Genomic DNA, 26736 nt, shown 5'->3' on the forward strand with positions numbered 1-26736 from the left:
CCTAAATGGAAAGCTCGTAGCCAGTCCTATTTTGCCAGAGTTGCGGTTCCAGCACTACATCAAGATGTGCTGGAGGTGATTGGGGCAGCTTTGCAGAAGAGTGCTGTTCACACTATCCACCTGACAACAGACATGTGGCCCAGTTGCCAAGCCCTTGATTACATGTGCATTACTGCACACTGTGTCTCTTTTGCAGGGGTTAGAGAAAACTTACATGCAGGTGTTGACATGGACACAGTTTTTCAAGCTACTTGGAAACATGCAACAGTAGCCATGTTTGCTATGGAGAAATCTCATACTGCATTAAACCTTTTGGATGAGTTTCAGAGTAAGGTCTATGAATGGGTGCATCCTAAGCATGGGCGACATCTGTTTCGCTCGCGGATTTTGCGGATTTTCGGTAAATTCGCAATCCGCGAGATTCGCGAATCTCGCGCAAAATCCGCAAATCCGCAAGCAGCGGATTTTATGGCTTGCTCGCACTGTTCGCGTGAGTTCGCGGCTTCCCAGTACAACTTCGCGCCCCGCGAATAAGCGCTAAATTGCAGAAATACGATCTTAGCAAAACTGAAACTACTTACCAGGTTCAAAAGTTCAGGCTCATCATTAGTAGCCATTTCCTGTAGTGCTTCCCTCGGGGCCCCTCCAGAGTTCAGTTGCCTACTTGCAACTATTATGTGACCCAGCTCTGAACCTCAGAATAGTTACACATATGCCACAAAGGTCCTGAATTACAGCTAAGGGAGACAAGCAGGAGCCAGGCTGGAAGTTCAAATCCATTAATCAGCCCCTAATTCATTATTGTCAGTTGGGGCCGGGCAGGTGTTGTAACTAATTTCGCAACAATGAAAGCACTTAGCAAGTGCAAAAGATCACTAATCAGGAAGCACTAAGGAAGCAGGTGCCAGCTAAAAAAATATTCTGTGACACATTAATCAGCCCCAAATTAATTCAGGTCACTTGAGGCAGGGAAGGTGTGCTTTGCTTTGCCACAATAATGTACACTGACTGGACAACCAGAGGGTGCTGTGATGAAACAGAGGGTGGCATGGGTGGGCCAGAGGGTGGCATGAGTAGTCAGAGAGTGGCAGTGGTGACAGAGAGTGGCAGTAATGAAGAAGAGTGTCCCAAACAGGCTGGACACATAGAAACAACAAGTTTGCAAAACTAGCGACCCGACAGGTAAGTTTGCGTTTTGCGAAATTGTACAAAACCCTCGCGAACTGGCAGAAACACGCGCGAACACAAAAAAAAATCCGCAAATTCGCGAGAATTCGCGGATTTTGCGAATTGCGAGTTCGCAAATCCGCAAAATTCGCGAACGCGAGATTCGCAAAATTCGCCCATGCTTAGTGCATCCAAGAAAGCGCATGATTGGTTATGTTTCCACGGATAATGGCAGTAATATAGTTAAGGTCATGCGTGATGGTGGCTATTTCAGAGTGCTGTGTTTGGCGCACAGTATTAACATTGTTGTGCAAGATTTCTTGAAAAAAGAAAACACAGTAAGCAAGTTACTGACCACCTGCCGAAGAATCTGCACACATTTCAGCCATTCTTTTAAGGCCCGGACGAAGCTGAGGAACATGCAACTTGAACGTAGACTGCTAGTCAGAGAACTCATCCTGGAGGTGGTAACACGTTGGAACTCAACCTTCTACATGCTTGAGCGTTTGTCTAAGCAGTGGATGGTAAACAAGGAGTATGTCTTTGCACTGGGTTCTACTATGAAATACATGAGGCTAGAGTTGGAGGAATGGAAGCTAGTTAAAAGCCTGACAGACATGCTTCGTCCTTTTGAGGTCTTCATGCGTGAAGTCAGCAGGGAAGACTGTGCTTTGGGCAAAGCTATCTCTTTGTTGCGCATGCTAGAGCACCAACTGAAGGCGGTGTCTTCAACGTTCCAAGAAGATGCTGGAAAGCAAGACGCATATCAGTTGGCGGAGAGATTATCAAGCTGCCTAGTTGACAATGAAAGGCTTAAAAAAATACATACAGAACAACATTACATTTGTGCCACTATTCTGGATCCACAGTACAAAAAAGCAGTGGCTAGCAAAGCATTCATTCCTTTTAATGAAGCAGATGTTTCAAAGTACAAACATTGGTTAGCTCTGTCAGTCACTCGGTTCTAAAAGAGCGACAGAAAATTGAAGGAACCGGCAGAAGGATTACTGAATCAGTAGGCCATCCGGCATCAAGGTCCACTTCTGAATCTGAGGCTGAAGGCAGTCACTTTCCCACATACCATCAACAGTATCATCATCCTGCTCACCTACACCAGGCCCAGCCATAATATTGTGGGAAGCGAATTGGCTAACTCATCAAGGGTTTGCTTGTTCCAGTGATGCAAAGGCTACAGATGGTACGTAAAGTGGAGCACCCCTGGAGAACCTTGAGTGGATGGTGCAGGCCTATCTGGATGACCCAACAGAGGTCTTCGTTAATCAGAACCCATTGCTGTATTGGTATGGCAAAAGGCCTCTATGGCCACTGATCACCAACCTGGCTCTAAATTATTTGTCTTGCCCACTCGCAAGCGTGTGTTCTGAACGTGTTTTCAGTGCTGCTGGTGCCATTGTAACTTCAAAAAGGACCCACCTCTCGCCCAAAAAATGTGGAGAGGTTAACAATGATCAAGATGACTCAGCACTTCATACCACCAGATTACAAAATACGTGAATGCACGCAGGAAGAAGAGGACACTGACTTAGGTGACGGAAGTTCTTCTCTGTTAGCTGACCTACTCCTGTCTCAATTCACAGCGTTTGAGGACGAGCTATACTTCCTGACACCTAGGCCTGAAACTGACTTCCTTTTATTTCATCCTGACTCCGTCATTATTCACTTTTATTCCTGTGTGTCTTTCTTTGTTTTGCAACTTTTACCACAACAACACTCTAATCACAACAAATCCATCAGTAGCACTGTCTTCGTCTTATTTCCTTATTGAAGGTGCCGCTGTCTGCAATCCTCAAGTCACAAGTTCACAACTCAGTCCTGCTCCCTTTTCCTCCCTCCTCCAGACTCCCCCTATCCATTTCCTTCAAGGCAGATGGCTGGATTATGCAGAATGAAGAAACTGTTGCTTTGTAGACGAGTCCCCTCAAAAGAAGTGGGACTGGAATTACTGACTATATGCTGATTGCTGACAGTTATTTCTGAAATTGATTGACACACAAGAGAGGCTGCCCTGTGGGCCTCCACTTTAAGAACAACAAGATGCGGACAAAAAGGGAACAGGTAATGAATAATGAGATGGCAATGCACTGCAGTGGACAGCAGCACTGGCTGTCTGGCTCTGATAAAAGCAATTTGCTGTTTGTTTGTTGTGCATGAAATGAATCATCATATGTCTTCTGTTATTATTTAATCTTTTACACACTAAATGCAACTCAAGTCTACTCTGTGTTTTTTTACCTTGTTTAATTCAAATTCTTCTACTGCAGGGGCCATTACGTTGCATTTTTAATATGCAAAATGTCCTTAGACTTACTGTGTGTGTAGACTGCGACAGCATGAACAACATTGAGTTTGCAAATATACCATGATGATGATGAGTCATGATGATCAAAGTGACATAATATCTTTTTTCTTTACAGTCACCCCCCTGGGATGGAGGGATCATCATTGTCGGTTTTCGGAAGAACTATGGCCATTTCATAAGTGGCAAACAGGTAACCCAGTCAATAACAACTACAGCAGAACTACATGTCTGTCTAGTCGTGGTATGGAGTGGTCGAGCCAGTGCAGTGTTGTTATGCCAGAGTCCAGACAGCAGTTCATGTAAAATTGTGGCTATGTGGCTTGCTGCATACAATTAGATATGCTTTGTCTGTCTGTGTCAAAGAGGTATGCTGCATCAGGTTGCTTCACTCAGTGGTGCTTACCTTGACCGTCTGCATGGCCCTGTCCTGCTGTGTGCTAATTACTATCCTTGAAAACTAGGAGACTCAGAGTACGCACTTTAGAAATGATGATGCTTGTATGTAATACTGTCGCCTCTGAAACTGAAAGTGTTATTTTTGCACTACAGCACACCGTACCTTATATTTTTTTTCTCCGTGGTGTTTTAATTTCACTTCCTGTTTTTCCATCAACAATTACAGGCCGGCTTTTACCCTGTGCAATGGAAAAAACGATTAACTCAGGCTTACCATTAGCGATCCGCAATTCCGCATCCGCCAGGCAGGCAGTGTACATTGTGTCTGGTCACCAAGAATGATTGACGGAGCGTCAGATGGACTGGAGGAGTACCGCGAAGAAGAGGAATGGCTGGATGCATGCAACTTCCCAAATTGAACAGGACAACTACAATATACAGTTACAGTATCCTCTTCACTTCTCCTTATCTTTTAAATAATGTCATTGTTGTGAACGTCTGTGAGTGTGACTCTGTGCATTTGTTTGCTCTCTGCTTTAAATTCATCCCTCCAGCTATTTGATAAGTTTTTCTTTGCTATTTTTAAAACCAATTTAATGTACTACAAAGTGTTTATTCTTTCAGAGGGCAGATAGGCAAGTGAAATTGCATAATTACTGAAGCCCTGTACTGTCACATTGTTTCTTCATAGTTAGTAAGTTGTAGTACCACTTTTCAGTAATCTAACCATCCATTTAGCAAACAAATTCTTGCATTAACTAGTGCATGCACTTCCTTTATGTCCCTTAAAAGATTTATGGATATCTTGGTATCCAAAGATTTATTTTTTCTTCATTTGTTGTGTGTCCATCCATGCTGTGTTTTTTTTTCCTCTCTCCACAAAACGTTCCCAAAACCCCCCATTCCCATCCAATTTTCAAACCCTAACCCTCTTTCACCGGGTGTGTGGTTTTCATTGAGGTGTGACTAAATTACAACAATAATTCAACACACTTGCTGAGGAGGATAAGTACAAAGCAACAGAAAATAAATTTCAAGGATGGTGAAGGAATCCGAGGACATGTTCTTACTGTGTACTGTACTATCTATCAGACTGTTCTAATGTTACGCTCGGGCCACTCAATGTTTCATTTCCTTTTTTTTCATATGCTGCTACTGCCAGTGTGTATTGTACCACTACTACTACCACCACCACAATAATGACATTTAATCTGTCAAGGATTAAACCTTAATCGCCATTTGCCATTCACCCAGCCCTAAGCCTTGCCCTATTCTCAAACACGAATCCCAGGTAAGATAAGCATTTTGGGGGAGGAAGAATAATGGAGTAGGAGTAGAGGAGAGACTGAAGGTAGTACTAGTAAAGTAGTAGGTCAATTGAATTCACTTACTCTGTCAGTGGCACTTTTCAAAAAATGTGGGGGATTAGACAATTTGAATCAACTAGCCAGTTAAGTTGTCCTTTGGCCAGGTGGTCCCGACGCTCCCTGTGGAGGTCCTTGAGCAGGGTTTTCAGTCTCTCCACCTCCTGCACAAGGTTGGACACCCTGAGGGTCAAGCGGTGCAGACAGGCCTTGCATCTGCTGTGGGGGGCAGGTGTTTTTTTTGCTGCTTGGCGGTGGCGGTTGGCGGCGGTACCATGCCTCCGTACCGCTAAAGGCTTGCGCTGACTGGATGACCCAGGGTGAGCGGAGGAGGATGCAGTTGTCGCGGATGTTGTAGATGTTGACTGAGACTGCGTGTCCTTCTCCTCCTTGGCCACCAGCCGCCAATATTCTGCAACAGTCGCCACCAGCTTCCGTTGCCGTGCCCGTCTAGTCAGCTCCTTCCATGTTAGTTTGGAAGGAGCATCTATATGAAGAAAGAAAAACATACTGTAACCAATGCTCTTTAAGATTAACACAAAATAATTCAGCAGAAAGTTGTGTCACAGTAGCACTAGCAACTTGCAAGCACAGTGCATAACATTTGTGGCCTGTATCTATCTAACCTCCCACTTCGTCGGCCTCTGCTCTAACATTAGTGGGAGTTTCAGGTATTCTACTAGCACTATATTGACTCACTACATTAGACTCAGACAGTACACCAGTCTTCTTCTTCTTATCTCTTGTTTAGCGAAATTGGTACCTAAACTTATGAAAACCGGCATAATGCCAGCACAGTCAACTTGCACCCGAGTACGAGTACCATGATACAGGCATCCATCCATTCAAAGTAAATGTAAATCATTCTTCTTGATGTCTCAACTGGACAAACCTTACTTTTCTCATGGAAAACAGCCCTTTTATTTTATTTTGGAAACCGCCAGCCATGCATCCATGCTTGACTCGCATTTGAATTTGATCCAAAGGATATATTGCGCACACATACAGTTTCTGTTTCACCCACCCAGGCAGTCCTTTTTCCTTTCTCCTTCCCCTCATCTTTGCTTCAGCCTTCAACCTGCCATGCATCATATTCCCAGCCACCTCTGGCAGCATTCAAAAACACGTATAATTCTTTGCCAGTCATTACTTTTAACTTGCTCGTCCTTCCTTACACCCTTCTTTCCCTTTTCGTTCATCCCATCCATTAAGTTAATCTCTGATCTGACTTGGCTTCTCGATAAACCTTTCACAGCTGAGTTGAAGTCAAATTTAGAGGAGGCCATTGGTTACTAGTCAACTCCTGCCGCTAATGCTATTGCTAATGAGAAGTCAAGGGTGAATGTCTTCTACCTGGTTGGCAAAAACTTAGGGGCATATTATCAAGGACCAGTGTTAAAATGTTTGCTGTTTTATCGGCAGGAAACTGCCGATAAAACGGCGATAATGGCTTGATAATACACCCTTGTTAACTCTCACAGAAGCCCATGTTCTTGTGTTAACAGGGGCTTCTATGGGAATTAACAAGGGCGTATTATCAAGCCCATTATCGCCGTTTTATCGGCAGTTTCCTGCCGTTAAAAGGGCGACAATTTTAACACGGTCCTTGATAATATGCCACCTAGTTCTAATTTTGTAAGTCTTCTTAACAGTAAAGTGTACTTGTACAGTACAACATATACACCCCTGCAGAGAGCCCACTCTGTAGTCTGCAATCTCGATAGGTAGCGGAATATAATAGCTTTGCTTACCACTGCCCGCCACTCCTGTGGCATCCCCCACAGCAGTTCCTGATGGCTCTTGCACCGCATCCGACCCTGGAGTGCCCAGCTCCGTGCTGTCCCCGGCACTGGTCCTTAGCTGTGCTGATGTTCTGCCTAGAAACATTTCATATTTTTAGATGCCATATACACCACTCCCTATTTTGTCTAGGAATTAAAAAAATGTAATAGTACTACATAAACAAATTTACTAATTTGTGACTCTAGTCTACTCTAGATTTCAAAGTTCCCGTCCTTCAGGGAAGGTTTTTTTTTATTTATGCTTAGCCATAACATGTGATGCTACACTTTTTGGCACAACTGATAAATGCTTGCTTTTTAACACACAACTTTTTTCTCATAACAGACAGAAGCTTCCCTTTTACGAACAAGAGCAAGATCATCATCATATCATCTTGGTCGGAGTCATCAATGATTCATCCCCACCAAGACTTTAACCAGGTGAGGGCTGTCCCACAATTAATGTGTGAAGTCAGCCACTTTTCAGTTGTTTCCCGTTTGTTATATGACATTGATTTTAATAAATGTTTTTATATAATCACAACGGAAATGTAATATACAGAGTACACACAGAGCTAGTTGTTTTACTTTTAATAAAGCTTTAAAACTTACATGGGCTCTGTGGTTTTTGGTCATGTGTGAGTGAGCCAAAGGGTTTGCAATTTGCAAGCATGAGTCCCTGGCTCTGGGAGGTCGGGACTCTGACTCCGTAGTCCTATGTTCTGGGTTGTATAATCATTCGGGATCATACCTGCATTTGGGAGCTAAATGACTCTGACACACTAGCTAGTCAGTAAGGAGATTGGGGGTTCAACCTCTGTTATGACTGAGGTATGTGGAAAGTCTAACTGCGACTATTATAATTTATAACCAATGCCCTATTTCTTGTCGATAGTTCTGTTTGTGCAGAATAGTCCCTGCAGCAGTAGTAGTATGGATTGTCCGCCTATCCCATCAAAAAGTAAACTAGTATCTAAATCTTGGTGGCCATTGACATTTTATTGTTGGGAATTGTCAAAGCATAAACATTAAGAAGACTTCAATAGACATTATGGACAACCCAGGGAACTGCACTCAGTGCCTAGAGCTATTGCTGAATAGGAGTTTTGTTTAACACCTTTTGCCAACTGTGCAAGCTTAGCTAGCTACACAGACAGACTAACAATAATAATCTAGTAGTAGCACACAGACTCATAGAAGAGGCAGGATAAGAATTTAGGAACAGTCTACAAGAAGATCAAAGACGATTTAGGAAAAAATAGAATGAGGAACGTTTAGAAAAAATAGGTGCTGTAAAAGATAGGGAAGTATAATTATTAATATTAACAGGAAAACTTACTTGGGCCAGCAGAGGAGCCCTCGGTGGATCTATCCGGGCCTTCCTGGTGTTGTTCCTGCTCTGCCGGCACGGCTACCTCCTCCTGTGTCCTCTTGCCCCTGGGGGAAGCTGATGTACAACATGAAAGAAAGACACACACATGGATGATTGTTGTCAACCAAATCAAACATTTTAAAAAAACAATAACAAATTATTTCGGGGAAATAGATAACAATTGCACTAAATTTATTGACCCATATCTGATGTGGTCTACTAGGATATAGTATTTCTGGATTCGCGGACCGTCTACTTGGAAAGTTATGTAACTCACTAAACCAACTACAAAAAGGTTCTACTAGGACTGGCAGGCAGCACTACGCAGCACGCGAAGTTACAGACACAGTCCGTCATGATCACCACCACTATCTCTTCATAGTGGCAGGAGTACAAAGGAAGGACTGGACTTCTAATGTCTAGCATTACGAAGTTCTGTAAACTACACTGATACATAATTATCACCCAGGCCAAATGAGCACAAAATTGATAACAAGTGAGCATAGTAGCACCGCCCGTGAGCAGGCGAGCACCTGCAATCACAGAAGCTTTTGAAACATAATTTACCTGCAATGTAATCAGCAGCATTCTTGCTCTTCAGAAAAAACAAATATTCGCAATATCATAAAAAACACAGAGCAGGAGAAAACAAAGTAGTGATTAAATAGCTACTACTACTCACCGAGCCCAGGGATCTCCAGGCCAAGCAGGTCGAGCAGGTCGTGTTCCCAGTCCAGGATGTCAGACCACTGGTGCGTCGCCTAGTTGTAGGTGCGCCGGACCCCAGACATACATGGTCCAGCACACCTTCCCCCACAGCTTGCGAGGCTCCTGGAGCCCGTACCCGGCACCGAGCCTCCTGCGGCGGTCTTGAGGAGGTGGCGCTGGACAAAAAAAACTAGTGCGGCCACCTCCACCGTGCTGAAAAACTCCTGGGCTATTACTACCTCCCCCCTTAAGCGTCTGCATGGGAACCAGGTACGGGGTGCGGGACCCTTCCCCTTCTGGTTCTTCCGGCTCCTTTTGCCATGTTCCTGGACAGGAAAGTTAAATGAAAAATAGGAAAGAATAGGGAAAAAGTTAATAAAATAAAAGAGGTAAAAAAAGTAGTTTTTAAAGAAACGAAAAGTTGAAAAAACACAAAATATAGATGTAGAAAAATAGAGGGATAGATAATGAGTGAAAAAGTTTTTTAAAAAGTTCAAAGAAACAAAGGATTGCAAAGATTAGGGGAGGATTGAAAAAGCATGCACAGAACCATAGCAATGAATGAAAAACAAGATGGCCGTGCCCATTGCAACCACGTGGGTAAGTTTGTGCAATAGTCCCCCCGCAAGCACGCAAAAACGCACACAAACACGTAATTGCGCCCCGCACATATGAAATGCCCAATGAGAGCATGCAACAAGCGCCCGGAAACGGAAATACGCAAGGCGAACACTGAAAACAAGATGGCCGCTCCCATGTACGACTGCATTGGTAACTTCGCAGTCGGCGCGCTGAAAAACCAGCGAACACGAAAAGCGCCCCGCGAACACGCTAAAGTAAAAACATCCGCAAATTCACAGATTTTGCGGACCGCAAATTTGCTTTCGCACGAATTTGCATAACGCGAATTTGCAAATTTCTTTCATACTTAGTATCAAATATCTGCAAAAGCAAATGAGTGGGTTATGATGAAACCCAGTGCTACAGCAAACAAAGACACTTGGTCTAGCTGGAAGAAATGCAGCATTTGAAACCTGGAGTTCTTGAAGCTGATTTAGTCCATATGAAGTCTTGTCTCATTAACATGGGAAGGCAGCATATAAGGGCTGTGGGTTGAAAGATGGAAAACTACCGGGGAAAGTATGGAGTGCACCCCTAGAAAGAGTGTGGCTATTGGTCGTGGCCATGTTGGGTGGGGTAAATTCATGAACTGTAAATAAGAAAGTACCACTAGGAATGTGACATGGCAAATGCCAAGGTGCCTTCTGGAAATGGCTATCATCTGTAGATAAGGTACAGGTGGGGTTCTAAATGGTATTATGACCAGATCCTATGTGCTGCGAAAATCCTGAGAGTGATGCCACTAGAGCAGAGGGATGAATGGCAGGGACCCCGTAGGAATGGAAGAGTTCATGGATGGGTGCCATGACAGGTAGGTTAGAGGGATGGGGCTCGAGCCCACTTATATATAGCCCACTGAGGGGGGTTGAACAAAGAGTATCCACCTAATCGGGATTTTGTAAGGGGGTGCTCATACCGGCAAGTAGGCACCTTGTGCAATGGTGCCCATTTTCTTCACTCATGGTATTGGTGTAACCCAAACTCGGTTTCATTTGAGATCAAATCTGGGCAAGCATGGGCAATATCAGAGAGCAGCCCGTATGGGGTGTGTGGAGGTTTGACTCTCGCACTATGGTAGGTGAAGCAGTTAAAGATTGTTTTAAAGGATTCGGGAACCATAGGAAGCATTCTCAAAATATGTAGATCAAGCCATGAAGGTGGTACCAGATGAAGAAAAGAATCCAAGGGTGCATGGGAAAAATGTAAAGCATTGTCTTAAGAATATCCGTTGGGTATAGGAGATAGAGGAGCAAGAGAGGAGCTAACAGGAAACTTGACTAAACGGACTCTAGATAAGTCATCTAGATCATTCCTGCATAAATGTAATGACATTTGTGTGGCCTACATAATGCCAGTAGAAAGGAGGAGTGGCCTCTTGGCACAGGCAGACATTACAATTTTCACAAAATTGTCAAAGAAGGATGAGGAGGGACATTAGTTGTGGTCTAATAAACTTGATAAATACCTATTTGTTGCATTGGAGGAACCTTCATCCTACTGAGATAGACATACATGGTTGCAGTCACATCAATGGTACAGATAAGAATATTGTAGTACAGGAGATGTAGTAGACAGTATTGCATCCCTGCATCCTTATTGAGCCAATTTTTTAATGTTATGAATTGCAAAATAGGTTTACTCTCCATTCTGCATAGTTTGTGATCTTTCTTTCCACCATGTAGATTTCTATGCACTATCTCAATACCTACATAGAAAAAGGTTTTTCCTATGTGGATGAGAGGTGCGGGAATGTTCCATTGAAGTAACCCGATGAGAAGTTATTTATGTTCCGGTAATGTTCTTGTATTCAGGTGCAAAAAGGCCTTAGGGTGCTACCTTAGTATGGCTGATTGCATAGGTAGAAGATGATATAGATCACAAATTCACTGAATCAGTCAATCAATTCAGAGATTTTAATATGTTGACCAGTGTGAATCATTACCTCAAATGTTTTGTTGAACCCCAGTTTATGATGCTGCAATTGCGGCAAAGGTGGAAACCCCGCAGGTCTATCCAGGAATGTATTTACTTTGTTTCTTTTATCTGCAAATGTATTGTTAACAGAGATGTATGGATTATTCTTGAGGAGATGCCAGTGTCGTTTCAGTATTTTTCTTATGATGTATTGTCTTTTGTGGTAGTGTGAGATGAAATACAGGGGATCAGTGTCATCAGTAAGGGGATACATTTTGGGGTGAAGAATTTCTGATCTACTGATTTTCAAGATCTTGGTCATTATTTTTATGAAGTTCTGACCTTAGTACACCCTATGTTGCAGGCGAGTCAATAATTCCAATCCTTTCTGAAGGTAGGTTGCCTCTTCATTGCAGTTGTGTTTAATCAGTAATAGTTGACTTTTTCTTATGTTGTTTATATTATGTTTTGGATGACAGCTGTTTCTTTCTGAAAGCCTTTCGGTTGGATCTGATTGCTGTGTATGTAGAGTGAAAAATTAAGGGGGGAGTTGTTTTATGTTTTCAAGAAGTGAGAAGTAGTTTAGTAGTTTTGATAAACTGTTATCTAGTTTGCTCAGAAATGTCTTAAGTCGATCCATGTCACCATTCCATATGCAAGGAAAATTGTCAATGAAGTGCCCCCAAAACTTTATGTGAGTGAGTGAAATCAGTGAACCATTAATCCCACTAATCCCAGAGTCAGAATCTGTCTACGTAGTCCTCAAAGATACAGGCCTGTTGGTATACCACTTTGCTTTTGGATATTTAATGTACATATACTTCACACATATTATATCTGCATGTATCTGGGTCTTTGGACGTGTATGTTGATGTGTTCACATATATCACCCCTCATGAGCCAGCCTCGCTTGAATCCAGTGGCACAGCAAGCAAAGAGGATCTGGCCTGGCAGTTCGGGTTGGACTGTTCCCATGGGCAGCAGGGTCAAGACTGATTTGCATATGGGTTAGTCCAAACAGGGGTGGTGTGGTGAGCAACCAAACAGTGGCTTAAACCCAGATCTGTGACTGGGGATGAATGTTTGATTTCTTAAGCATTCCATCCATCAACTATTCTTTTTTCCATTTGTCACACTTGTGTAGGAAGGATTTGCCCAGAGATGGCTCTGGTGCTCACTGCACCACTGGATTCAAGCCAGCCTGGCTGATGAGGGGTGCCAGAATGCTTGTCTCTGATCCAGGGAGGACCTGGCCTGGTAGTACTCATGGAGAGCAGGGTCAAGGCAGATTTGCATATAGCTTTTTCTAACATGGGATGGCGTGTTGAGCAAGACAACAATGGTTTGAACCCAGATCTGTTACTGGGGGTGAATGTTTGATTTGTTTAGCATTCTGTCCATAATCTGTTTTTTTTTGCAACTAGACACACTTTTTATCACTAACTGGCACTAACAATATAGGCACGATGAAAACACTTTTTTGCAAATATATATATATATATATATATCAATGAAAAAAGCATAGGTTTTAGGCAGGTTATAGTTAGGAATTATCATTTAAAAAACTTTGAAATTCACTGAAAAAACCATAGGTTTCAAGCAGGTTGTAGTTAGTAATTATCATTTAAAAAACCTTAGAAATTCACAGAAAAAACATAGGTTTTAGGGGTGATATAGTTAGCTGAACATTTCACTCATACAAAACCATTGAAATTCCTCCGTTACAGTTAGTTCTGCTAACTATAACTCGCGCGCCTGCAATGCACTGCTGATGATGTCACATATTACATCATTCATGACATGGTCAGTGACATCACTGATGACAACACTTATGACATCTGAAATGACTTCACTGATGACATCATTGATGACATCATCCAGTGAATGTGGTTTAGTTTGACATTTTAATATGTATTATATATATACCAATCTGTATTGAAAATTGAGTAGATATATATCTGTCTGGATGGAAGATGTACTAGATGTCTGACTGTCTGTTTAAGTGAGTAATTAAAAGTGTCTCACTTAATACATAGATTAGTAACTAAATTATGTAAATGTGTGCATCACTGTCTCTGTTGATGTATAACATGCTGCAACAGTTGGTCACTAACTACTTGAGTGTTTATATTAGTAATTGATTAGTTAGGTGAGTATTTGTATGGGACACTGAGTTTGTGTTTGTGGTTGGATGGGTTGTGTGTAACTCTATGCATAGATGTGTGAATGGTTGATTGACCAGGTGTATAGGTTTAAGAGAGCATGTGGAAACAGTTGTTTGGGTGAGTGAGTCTATGTATTTGTGTGGTGGTGACTGAATATATGTTTAAGTTGTACATCTTTAACAAAGTAAAAAAATAAAAAGCATTGTATGTGAGACTTGGTGTATATAAATAAGTATATGTAAGAGTCAGTGATTGTGAGAGTAACTATATGAATGAGTGTATAATTGTATTTTTTTAACATATCAACTATGACTTATGATGTGTTTGAATAAATGAGGTGTTGTGTGTATAATTGTGTAAGTAAGTAAATGTAAGTGTAATAAAAGATTTTCATGAGTGAGTAGGATGACTGCATAACCCAATAAGATGACTGATGATGTGTCAATGTCTATATATGTGTATAAGTGCATTTCATAGTATTCTATTAATTAGTGACTGCATGTATAAGTGATTCTGTTGTTGAATGGGTAGTTGTATGTGTAAACTTAGGAATCAGTGAGTGGGTATGTAGTAACTGGTATTGGTGTGTCAATGGTTTTAAATATGGTACTCTGTATTTCACAGTGGGTAATAAAAGGTTATTCTAGTGTATGACAAGGTGTATCAGATTGTCACGTGTGAAGTACTAGATATATATACCATAGAGCTATACTTACCAATAGCCCATATATCTCATTTCCAATACATAAATCAGTCGGCAACGGAAAAAAGGTTTAATCATTTATTTCGCAAAGCGCCCTGTACAGGGGAGCTTCCCTCTGGTCACAGCTCGCAAAGGTGTGTAGAGGAGACTGCTGGATCATGTTCAAAACAGTGCATATATACTTTCAACATACCCATAGAAACCCCATACATGGAAAATTACCAAATCAGAAGAAGCCAACAGGAACACCCATATAAGGCACAATAGATAGGCTTGAAGCTCTGCGAAAACTATTTCGGGGATAGGTCAGCGATGGTGCCTCCCTTTTGTTCAGGTGCATGGGAGTACAGGCATGGCACCTCTGAGAATGTGTTCATCCTTTAAGAAAGAGCAGATGTGACCTTGGGCTTTTAACGTTAGAAGCAATGCTCTGTTTATAACCTGGGCCGACCTGTCAGACTCTCCCCCCCAGCAGCATGTCATGTGATTTCTCTACTAATGAGAGAGAGAGCTCGGGAAACGAAACCAAGATGGCATTTGCCCGATTTGGGCCTGATTCTTAATACGTACATGAATCGAGCATATTTACAAGAGGCTTTACAGGAGATTGCAGATATACATTGGATATGTTATGACAACATTATGTGGTATCGATTTTATATTCCTTCAGACCGCCCTTTTGGCATAACATAGCCAATATACATAAAGGCTACCTGTTCAATCCAAGAACACACCCTCATCTATCTGCATAAGTTCTGCCACTTCTTTCTGTACTAACTGCTTTTCATTTTTAGCTAGGTTGAGAAACTGTCAAGGAGGAAGTAAGTTTGGCAGCACAATAGGAGCAACATGCCAGGCCGCAATGAAGACACAGGCAACAAACAGATACCACCCCCAGTGCTGCAGCCAGGATCATGAAAATCTTCCAACCCCAAGTAGAAAGGAGATCTCAGAACCACCCGGTAAAGGACCAAGTGCCAGTGTCAGCATGCACCTCTGCAGCCAAGCAAGGTCATTTCTGAATAGCTAAATGTATAGTGGGAGCAGAATCTGGAATATATACACAGCATGAGCTGCCGATCATGCGGCATGCTCCTCCTCGATCGGCAAGGATGACGTCAAGCACCATCCGATTTTGGAGCGAAACAAGCCTCGTAGCCTGAAGCTCCATGGGGAGGTTAGTCAGAATTCCAGCAGTAGTTTGGACTACATTTCCTACCACTCGAGAGAGACACCTAACATCTCTACTCGAGAAAATGGGACCCCATATTGGAAAGAGACCCTTGGCTATATCCATAAACTGCTGAGCCGCAGTATCAGTTTGATCAGTGCCTTCAGTACTAATACTCCTATATACTCGATAAGGACCAGGGCTCCATTTAGTCAGCTGGTGCGTTTTATGATAGTCAGAAGGAGCTATATAAACTGTAGGATCCAGGAAAGACAAATAACATGTTCCGGCCCACCCTCTCAGAAGTCAAGTATAGGCATTCTCTCCACATACAAAATATACATTGGGAGGAGTAATTAGAGGTGGTGTACTGGTGGTATGCAGGATGTGAGTATAATTACACCTACTATTCCCTACATTAACATGACCCTTCCCTTGTATACAAATAGAAGAAGTACTATTCAGAATAGGAACTGGCATTGCCTTATCATCAGTGACATTTCGATCCTAGAAATGCTGACATCCTAGAAATGCAGTGAAGTAGTGTGGCTCACTGGTTAGAGGCGGCAGACCCGAGAGCAGAGGACGGCCCAGGACCAGGGTTCGATTCCCGACGCGGCAGGTTTCTGGACCAGGGTCAGCGGACTCGATAATTCTCTCGCCTCGGTGCCCACTCTGATCAGCGATCACACTCGGCAACTCTGGGCATTAGCTTGCCTCATCTTCACTAACGGCCCCACCAGACCGCCGGGGATGCCTGGTCTCACCCTGGAGATACCCATTAAGGGACCATCTCTCAGGGAAGCCAGGAAGGGTTTCGCAGCGGTCGAAGCGCGGAGATACTCCTCCGGGAGTCGATCCTAGCGCTATATAAACCTGCAATTAATTAATATTGGGTAGAATTGAATTGTTCAAAGTTTAACATTTCCTCTTTTAACCAAGTAGCATTTTCATAAGTGGTGTACATATTCATACAAGCATCGGTGTCTAAAGATCCCTCCCCTTGGTTCCCCTGTGCATCAAATCCCTGATGTTTTTCTATATATTTTAAAATGGCTTCATATTCCTTTTCAGTATACCTTTTAGGGTCAGCTACATAATGCAAATACATTAATGACAATAACTGAAACCAAGCTTCACAACTTGCCAAATGCGATAAGGGTAAGGAAAGAAACAAATCATGGCAATGCATTGCAGATGGCAAGAGACCACAAACCCAACAGTTTGTCTTATTCGTAGTGCTATGAGCCTCATGCAACTTTTCTATGAATGCATTTCTAACATATGTTTCTCAATGTCGCTCTTAATGGGGAGGCAAGGTGTAGAAGAAATGCTCCGGTGGGGTTGCAGTGGTGCCTAAAACATGATGCATTGGATACTGAAATTCCAAACATATAAACACTCTCATTAGAATTAACATGATCACTGCAATCATTATTACAAAGGCTACCATCACTCTGGAAGCCCAACCGAAAAACATAGGAACATTTTCAAGGAAAGGTCGAGGTGCAAGAGGTCTCTCATCCTCAAGGGCAAAACGGGCAAAGGGATACATCCCAATTAAAAGTCCAAACTAATCTCGGGAAGGAACGCAAGCCAGCCGCCAGAGGGTTTCTTCTCCCTGAGTCCGTTTAGAGCGTCACAGGCAGGCTGTTGTTATCCATCCACAAGTTGATCCTCCAAGAATTTCACTGTTGAAATTTAAGACCCCTTTTTTAATTACACAGTCTTTCTTTCTGAACAGAGCAATGTGTCAGCTCCTGTAGTGTAGTTACTATATTCCCAATAGGTTCTGCGCATTGGAATAACATAAACGGTAGTTTAGACATAGGACTGAGGTCGACTAGGTCTCTACTGAATATGTTAGACCTAATTAGGTATGCCAGCTTGCTCAGAGGTCACTAGAAACATTCTCGAATGAACAGAGAGGAGTTAACTTCCCTGATTAGACAAGAAGGGATTAGTTTCTGACAACCGCATAAACATGACAACTTTGCTCCCCCCAGAAAAAGGAGTATATCTCCAGAGTCATGTGAAAACAATAGATAGCTATTTCACTCAGTCAATCGTGCATGCTTAGTTTCACCAGAGTGCAGAGAAATAGAGAGACAAGCGTTTTCAATAAAAGGTGTTATTTTTTGAGCAGTCTTCTTTCTCATGCAAGAGAAATGACTTGCCACAATTGCAATACTTATCATAAAGTAAGTGCATACAGTAAAAGGAGTATTATGAAATAATACTGTAAAAGCATTGATATGGTTTCTGAGCCATATGATACTCAAAACTGATAAAATATATACAATTACATACAATGATGAAAGTTGACTAAACGTACTCAACTGGTGCTTCTAAAATACGCCTACCCCGGTGTACCTAACCTAAGCCTAGTACGTGGGAAGGAGTAAGTGAGCTGCAGTTTAAGTTAAGTTAGTTTTGCCAAGAATCTGAATCAAGAATTCTCTAAGGATCTAATCAGCTCCGTACCTTAGTTTTAGAATGAAGGAGGTATTGTTTCTCGTCCTCAGGACTGGATCGCCCAGTAAACTGCGAGGCCCGAGGGTGACTAGAAAGACTGGAGCTGGATTTTCTCTGCAGGAGAAAAGACAGTGTCTCTCAGTGCGTCAAATGGGAGGGACGGCTTCCTTCGGCACTCGCATCACATGGGCTTTTGGTAAGTAGATAGCTGCTCTGCTCCAAACCACTGTGTGTTGCTTAAGGCAAATGCTGGTATATTTATACCTGGAAGGTGCTGTGTTTGATGTAAGGTTGGACATAAGACGTCACTAAGAACTGTCACTAAGAACTGGCAGTTCTTTCAGGACTCCCAGGAGTTCTAGGACAAATCAAAACAAAAGCCGGGGGAATTCCCGGGCTGCTGGAGGTTTGGTTTGTTTAAAGAACACGTTTTACTTTCTAGGAGTCTAGGGAAGTAGCCTTGCCGTATTTGGACTACATTGGCTATGACTAAATATGGATATGATTCTTATGCCTTTATAAGGATATGATTTGGTATAACCACATAAGGGTATAAATCGGGAATATTTAATTAGGGTCCTAGATACGTTCACAACACTCAAAGCGCTCAACGGGTTCAGTCCAGTGTCTCGCTCAATACCCAGACAAAATTATCTTTTACCCTACAACTAAAGTCTTTCCCTTTCTCCTATAATCCGAAACTGGGGTATTGCGTGGTTTAGGGGGCCGTAAATTGTATTGTAAAGGGCCAGGTTGCTCTTGATCATGGAACAACACAGCAGCAGGAACATTTGGTGCAACACAGCTTCCAGAAGCCTCAGGGGAATCAGCTGTACTACAATTTTCAGAAACCAAAACTGATTCGCCTCCTTGCGGTATCAACAACCTTTTCGCCTGCCCAATTTTAATGGCATCGGAGAAAGGCACAAACCATACCCTTTGTTCTCCCTCTTGTGTTAGAACTCCTTCTCAGTTCTGCTGATCAGAGGGAAGTGGCAAGGGTAGCCTCTTTAGATGCGAAGCATGGATCGAGTTTTTCTTCCCATCTACTTTCACTGCTGTTCGGGTGGCCAAGAGGATCTGGTAGGGGCGACTCCACCTCAGTTCCTGACTCGATTTTCATTGGAAATTCTGCACGAGTACCCACTGTCCTGGTTTCAGGCGATTTCCTGGACCCTCCGGCAGCGGCTGCAGTACTGCTGAGACCTGTTGATGAATAGAACGCAGATCTTTAGTTAAAGCGTACAGGTAATCTGTCATCATGGGGTAATCAAGATCATGAAAGGATTTGGGTCTTGGGACACCCCATACATTGGCGGGCCTTCCAAAAACGACTTTATAGGGTGAGAGCCCAGCCCTAGAATGGGGGGATACTCGTATTGACATTAATGCTAGGGGCAAGGCATCAGGCCAACTTAAACCCGTACTTTCCCTTATCTTTGCCATTTTCAGTTTTAATATGCCATTGTATTTCTCGACTAATCCTGCAGATTGTGGGTTATCTGCAACCCTGCATAAACATGCTTAACAATCTCTGCATTAAAATGGACCCCATTGTCTGTCCATATAATCGGGGGTAAACCGAATCGGGGCAGAAATTCCTTAATTAGGGCCTTGGCAGTAGCTAGTAGCTAGGGCAGTATTATCCTTGGTGGGGTAGGCTTCAACCCATTTGCTGAAAGCACAAACCACCACCAGCACATACTTGAGATTGTTCACTCTGTCAAATTGAATGTAATCCATCTGTAATACTTCAAATGGTAACGAAGGGGGAGCAAAATTTCCACTACGGACTGTTTCTCTTCCTCCTGGGTTATGCTGCAAAAAAACCATGTAATATTTAACTACATGGGCGGCAGTTTTAGGGATATTAGGGTTATCCCACACTGGGTCCAATAATGAACAAATTTCTTTTGCTCCAATGTGGGCAGTACCATGGAGCATTACTACGACTGCATACACCAGGGCTTTAGGCAATAGCCATCTCTGACTTTCTGTTAAATCAATCCAACAATCATTCTTGTCTAACTGCCCTATTTCCTGTTCCCATCTTGATAGTTCATCGGTCGTAGCTGCTTTCTGCAATTCCTTAACACTTTCAATAGTGTTATCAAATACTGTAGTCTCCGGCACCCATCGAGTTGCTACACTAGGGAACATTGTGGACGTTTGAGTTTGTGCTGTTTCTTTCGCTACTTGATCAGCAAAAGCATTTCCCTCTCCTGTAGTATCAGTGATTTTCTTATGGGCACTACACTTGACAATAGCTACCTTTTCTGGTAAAGTTAAAGCATACAACAGTCTTTCGATCAACTGGCCATGTTGTATTCTTTGGCCGTGAGAATTTAAAAATCCTCGTTCCCTCCAGAGCCGCCCAAAACTATGGGCCACGCCAAAGGCGTATTGGCTGTCAGTAAATATATTAAACCTTAACCCTTCACTCAGCTCACAGGCCCTTAGTAATGCTATTAGTTCAGCTGCCTGTGCTGAATGCTGAGAAACCTGAGCGGTCTCTACTACTGTTCTAAAAGTAGTTATAGCATAAGCAGCTGTTGTCGTGCCATCTGGTAACTTGAAACAAGAGCCACCCACATACAATTTCCCTTGCAGTCAGATAAAGGGGGATCAGTGAGGTCTAAGCATAAGAAGTACCTCTTAGAAGACCTATATTGCTTTATTGCAAGAGTTTATCCAAAAACATTTTCATAAGGGAGGATGCTATAGACAGAGAAAAAGACTTTTAGTTATTTCAAAAACGTTATTTTATTTTCTTTCTTTTATCTTTTTTGTTTTTTAATTTTAGATATTTATACATTCATACAATTTGTTTTGTCATATCAAAACATAATCAAAAATAAGAGACTTACAAAAAAGGGTATAAATTACATAAAGTGCAGCAAGATGCCCCTAATAATTTCTCATATACTACTATCATACATTCTCTCATACATATCTTACATACCTATGCATTCACTACTTTTTGTAAAAACACATATAAACACATTAACAGAACTTTACATAGGAATAACCCAACAGTATCTCTGGTGGCCCACTGTAGATGTAAAAGATAGGGGTCCCACCAGTTAGTCATTAGCCGATCTATACATTGTTCTCCAATCAGCAGAACATTGTCCAGGTCTTTAGAGAGTACGGCCTACGTACGTTTCGGTGATGGATAGTTGAATCACCTTCTTCTGTAAGGACGTCGACTATGTACTGCGTGAATTACATCCAACTCATACCAATATTTAAGGAGTAGTAAGTGATAGAGGTACTAATTATACACTTCCGACACCCAACAAAATCACAATACACAGCGTCATCATCACTAAAACCACCCCTCCTCACCACTCTCCCTCTACTACCTCAGAGGCAGCACAAAACAGGACAATAGACCTACCCAAGATAATATATCCCCTCAACAGCACAGTAGCTCAATGTTCAGAGATGTGGTAACCAACTATGTTTAAGGGAAGGAACTCGCACATCAACAATAATTTACACAATGCCAAGACTACCGGTGAAATGCTATACACAACTAACTATAGAAACTAAAACTTTTCCATGTGTCGATATACCATTGATACGTGTGTACTGCACAGTGGACGCAACCATTTTATCTCAGACTCTGGGGAATATCTCGGTCATGTTGCTGTGTTGTCTCTGCCCCTTGAAACAGGAGTGGAGTGGGCTGATCCAACGTATGCAACTCCAGTGTAAGAGTATAAATAATTAGCCTACGCGTTGTGCGTGGTTCACCCCTGCAAAGAGAAAAGACTCTGCCACAGCAAAGGTCCTCACCATGCCACGTGGCTGCCGCTATGACCACGTGCCTCCTCGATACCAACCGTTTGCGAACTCAGCACAACAGCTCCGCAGACTTATGTCTGTATCGACTACTGCCTTCGATCTACACTGCGGACAGTAGGGTTCACAACTTGAAATCAGCTTTGGATCTACACTACGCACAGCATTGAATTATCTTTCATTTTTGTAAGGCAGAGACAATTCTATGCTATGTCCTCTGACTTTGTCAAAATAAGTGATACAAATTCTTTGTGCTATCTTTGGTGACTCCTGCCTTCGATCTACAGTGCGGTCAGTAGAGTTCACAACTTGATACCAGTAGCGCTTAAGCACTATAGACAACATTGAATTCAGTCTCGATTTATTTAAAGCAAAGACCATTGTACTATGTCCTCAGATTTTGTTAAAGTATGAACAGTAGGAAATTCAGCCTTAATATATTTAATGCAGAGACAATTCCACTATATGTCTTCAGATTTTGTTTAAGTAAGTGACAAAAAGCATTCCTCCATGTCTATGTCAACTACCGCTTTTGATATACACTGCGGACAGCAGGTTTCCCAACTTCAATGCAGCTTTCCATCTACACTATGGACAGCATTCAAGTTAGCCTTCACTGCGGACAGCAGGGTTCACAACTTCAATTTAGCTTTCCATCTACACTATGGAGGGCATTCAGGTTAGCCTTCATTTATGTAAGGCAGAGACAATTTTGTTAAATGATGCAAAAAAAATCATTCCTCAATATCTGTACTGAGTACTGATTTCAAATGTACACTGCGATCAACAGAGTTTACTACTTGATACCAGTTCATCAGTTCCATATGCAACAGTAAATGTATGGAGTACCTTACAAATAATGCAGTGCAGCCTAAGATCTACATCGCGAACAGCAGGGTTCACAACTTCAATTTAGCTTACCATCTACACTATGGACAGCATTTAAGTTATCCTTGATTTATGTAAGGCAGAGACAATGTTGTTAAAGGATGCAACAAAAAACATTGCTCAATAGCTATAGTAACTACTGCATTCAAATGTACACTGCGATCAACAGAGTATACCATTTTATTCCTGTGGCGCATCAGCACTACATACAACAATAAATTCATTCTCGATTTATTTAAGACAGAGACAATTGTACTGTGTCCTCAGATTTTGTTAACTGTAACAAAAAAGCATTCATCGATGTTTGTGTCGAGTACTGCCTTTGATCTACATTGCGGACAGCAGGGTTCACAACTTGAATTCAACTTTGCATCTACACTACGGACAGTAGGGAATCTACCCTTGATTTATTTAATGCAGAGACAATTGTACTGTATGTGTTCAGCTTTTGTTAAAATAAGAGACAAAAATCATTTGTCCATATCTGTGCTCAGTACTGCCTTTGATCTACAGTGTGGACAACAGGGTTCACAACCTCAATTCAGCTTTGAATCTATACTACAGAAAGCATGACATTTAGCCTTGATTTGTTTAAGATAGAGATAATTGTAGTTTATGTCCTCAGATTTTGTTAAAGGTTATGACAAAAAGAATTTCTTGATGTTTGTGATGACTACTGCTTTTGATCTACATTGTGAGGGCTCACGATTCAGGTGTAATGGCGATTGCACATGACTCATTCCAGTAGGCAAGAGACATTGTACCAGTGCGACCCGCCTGAACCACGAATCATCGCAGGGTGCGCACACGCTGAGTTCTTCAGGTACCACTAACTCACTGCATCACAAGTCATCTCCCCGTGGCCTTATTAAGACAGAATTCACTAGGCAAAAAACATTGCTTCCAGTTCGTCTGGGCCACACCACGCATAATCGCTGGCTGCGTAGACCCTGAGAGCCACACCTACCACTAACTCTATACAGCTCAAGTCAATGCCAAATTGCTATGGGCCCTTCCTGATGACTGCCTCCGGTCTATACTGCGAACAGTAGGGCTCACAATTCAGGATTAGTACCAATGCAAATTGTGTAAGAGACTAAAATTGGTTAAGGAAACCAAATGCTCCCAATCTGCAACATCGCCACCAGACATACGTCCCCATTTTGAGAAAGTTAGAATGTACTAGGTGAAGTGCAATTGTTTAATTTATTATGGGGAGCAAACAGTCGGACTAGTTTACAGAACGATTGATAACAATCAATGGTAGTTTTTTTTTTCTCCTCAAAGTACATGCCATTCAGTGAGCATCATTCAATGCTTTGAGTGCAACCCTTTCAGACATCGCAGGGTGAGCACACGCTAAACACCAGACGTAGCACTAACTCATTACACCATAAATAATCACCCGAGGCTTTATTAAGGGAAAATTCAGTAGTCAAAAAACATTACCCCCAGTGCGGACTGTCCGGACCATGCAGCATCGCAGGTTACGTACACGCTCAGTCCCAAAGGTACTACTAACTCAGTGCACCATAATTCATCGCCACGTGGCCATATTCAGGCAGAATTCAACTTTCTCTTCATTAATTATTTGCAGAGTGCAGTACCAAACTAAATAAAACGTCTATCAAATCCTATATCCCTTTAGTAGCCTTCCTTGAAAAACGTCTTTTATATCAGTTCTAGGCTTAGTTGAAAAGCATAATTCACGCTGCAAGTGCAAAGGCACACTCAATGGCAGTCTACACTGGGGACAGCACAGGTCACAACTTGAACTATAAATTTCGACAATGTATTCCAAACATGTTTCATCTTTCATTTCAATTGTGATTACAGATTATGCAGTCCAGAGGGCAACATGCTGACTACCAGATGTACCACTAACTCAGTGCACCATAAATAATCGCCACGTGGCGTAGTTAAGGCAAAATTCAGTAGCCAAAAGACATTCTTAGCAGTGTGGTCTGCCTGAACCACACATCATTGCAGGTTCAACACAAACAGACCCTACCTTAGTGCACCACAACTCATGAAACCTTTATGATAGAATCTTCTGTGTATTATTTCACCTGTAGTGCTCCTACCTTTGTACATCAGAAGTCATAAACCATTTACGATTGAATATGTATGTATAATATCATGATTACAATTCTACTTGTTACCAACAGCAAAGTAATACATTGGAGCCGAGCACACGTGCCCGTACACACTTCAACTATCTATTTGTGTCTGTGTATTTATTATGTTTGTAAAATGCTGCTCCTACGCCCTACTACATTATATTGTGATATAAATTGCATATATAACCATCTTACCTCTGTCCGTAATTGTGGCCTATTCCACCTTTCAAAAACATATTTTTTATCATATTTATATAGCATAAAATCAACCCAAAACTATATCAGCAATTTACATGAGCACCGTATTTACAGTACATTTTCAGGTATGCGTAGATTACGTCAATATCCTACAATAACAGGATGTGGATGCAAATCCGAGCCTCGATCGCTGATTTCCAGCACCAAGTTCAACAGTATATTTGAATGACCACATATGTGGGGGATTTTAATTTCCACGGCGAAGACTTGTCCGACCCAGATGTCAATAAGCTTATAACTCGCCTTAACCTGATGGGTCTGTCCCAAAAGGTCCTAGATTCCACTCAGAGGGCGGGGCATGTCTTGGACAAGATCTTCACTAATATAGACTATCTGATATGTGACCCCCCCCTCCCTTTAACCTGGACCGACCATTCCTTGGTCTTGTTTTCCATCCAAAGCCAGATTCGTGACACCTCGATTGGGAAACCCAGTCAAATTACAGAGCTACGTAGACCCTGGAATAACTTATCCCTTGACTCCTTTAAAGTGGTATTCCGCCCATTTCCAGCAGAGAATACTCTAGCTGCCTCTGAGCCATCCCAACTGCTAGCAGGCTTCAACTCTGCCCTAGAGACCGCTTTCAACTCCTTAGTCCCCTCCAAAAAAATGCTCTTCGGTACAACAACGCCAATCAGCTCCTTGGTACACCCTGGAGCTTAAACTTGAAAAATCCAAGTGTAAATCTTTGGAGAGACTATGGAGAACTAGTAAACGTATTTCAGACAGACAGACCTACAAATCAGCGCTGTCCAAATACCATCAAAATATTAAAGTCGCTAGGAAAATTTTTATCATGAGCCAAATTGACCAGGCCAGTAATTCATCTAAAGCTCTGTTTGCCATAGTGAAGGACTTCGTATCCCCCAAAGCCTGCAGACAAGGTATGCAGGAATCACAAGAATGATGCGACTCTTTAGCGGACTTCTTCTATGACAAAATTGAACAGATATACTCTAACTTTGCTAATCCGAGCTCTCTGAACTCTGACTTTTTTAGTATTCCAGCAGATTTGGTCGTGCCAATGGCAAGCTCCCTTGAACAGTTCGAACTGATCTCACTTCAAGATACCCCCAATGTATTACTTTCTGCCAAATCGGGCTCGCCTAAGGAACTCTGTCCAGCCAGAATAATCGCTAGGCTAGCCCCTGTATGTGCTTTGGAGATTCAAGAACTGTTCAATTGCTCACTGCAAATAGGACTAATGCCCATCCCATGGAAGAATCTTATGTCCGCCCAATATTAAAAAAGCCAACAGCGGACCCCCAGGTACGTGGTAACTACCGTCCCATCTCGTTACTCCCCGTACTGGGCAAAAAATTGGAAACAGACATCAATAGCCAATTCAGACATTATCTTGAAACCAATAATCATCTACACCCCTCACAATCTGGCTTTTGCCCTGGTTTCAGCACAGAAACTGCCGTTTTAGCAGTGACTGACTCCTTGAGGCAGGTAGTGGATGCCCGAGGATCTGTTGTTCTGATCCTCCTGGATCTCTCTGCG

At 42.3% G+C, this 26736-nt stretch overlaps 1 protein-coding gene across 1 annotated transcript in view; it reads right to left on the bottom strand.

Annotated features, from left to right (window-relative positions):
* Nucleotides 1–5291: 5291 nt before the first annotated feature.
* LOC147702035 (uncharacterized) overlaps nt 5292–26736 on the bottom strand; it is a 112360-nt gene continuing 90915 nt past the window's right edge. Inside the window, exons 2-4 of the mRNA XM_086929396.1 lie at nt 8368–8475; nt 6999–7124; nt 5292–5734 (exon numbers count right to left, since the gene is read on the bottom strand). Coding sequence (XP_086785522.1) covers nt 5292–5734; nt 6999–7124; nt 8368–8475 — 677 coding nt within the window. The remainder of the gene's footprint in view (nt 5735–6998; nt 7125–8367; nt 8476–26736) is intronic.

The sequence above is a fragment of the Lissotriton vulgaris genome, chromosome 7 (assembly GCF_964263255.1).
Source record: "Lissotriton vulgaris chromosome 7, aLisVul1.2, whole genome shotgun sequence".
Taxonomy (NCBI): domain Eukaryota; kingdom Metazoa; phylum Chordata; class Amphibia; order Caudata; family Salamandridae; genus Lissotriton; species Lissotriton vulgaris.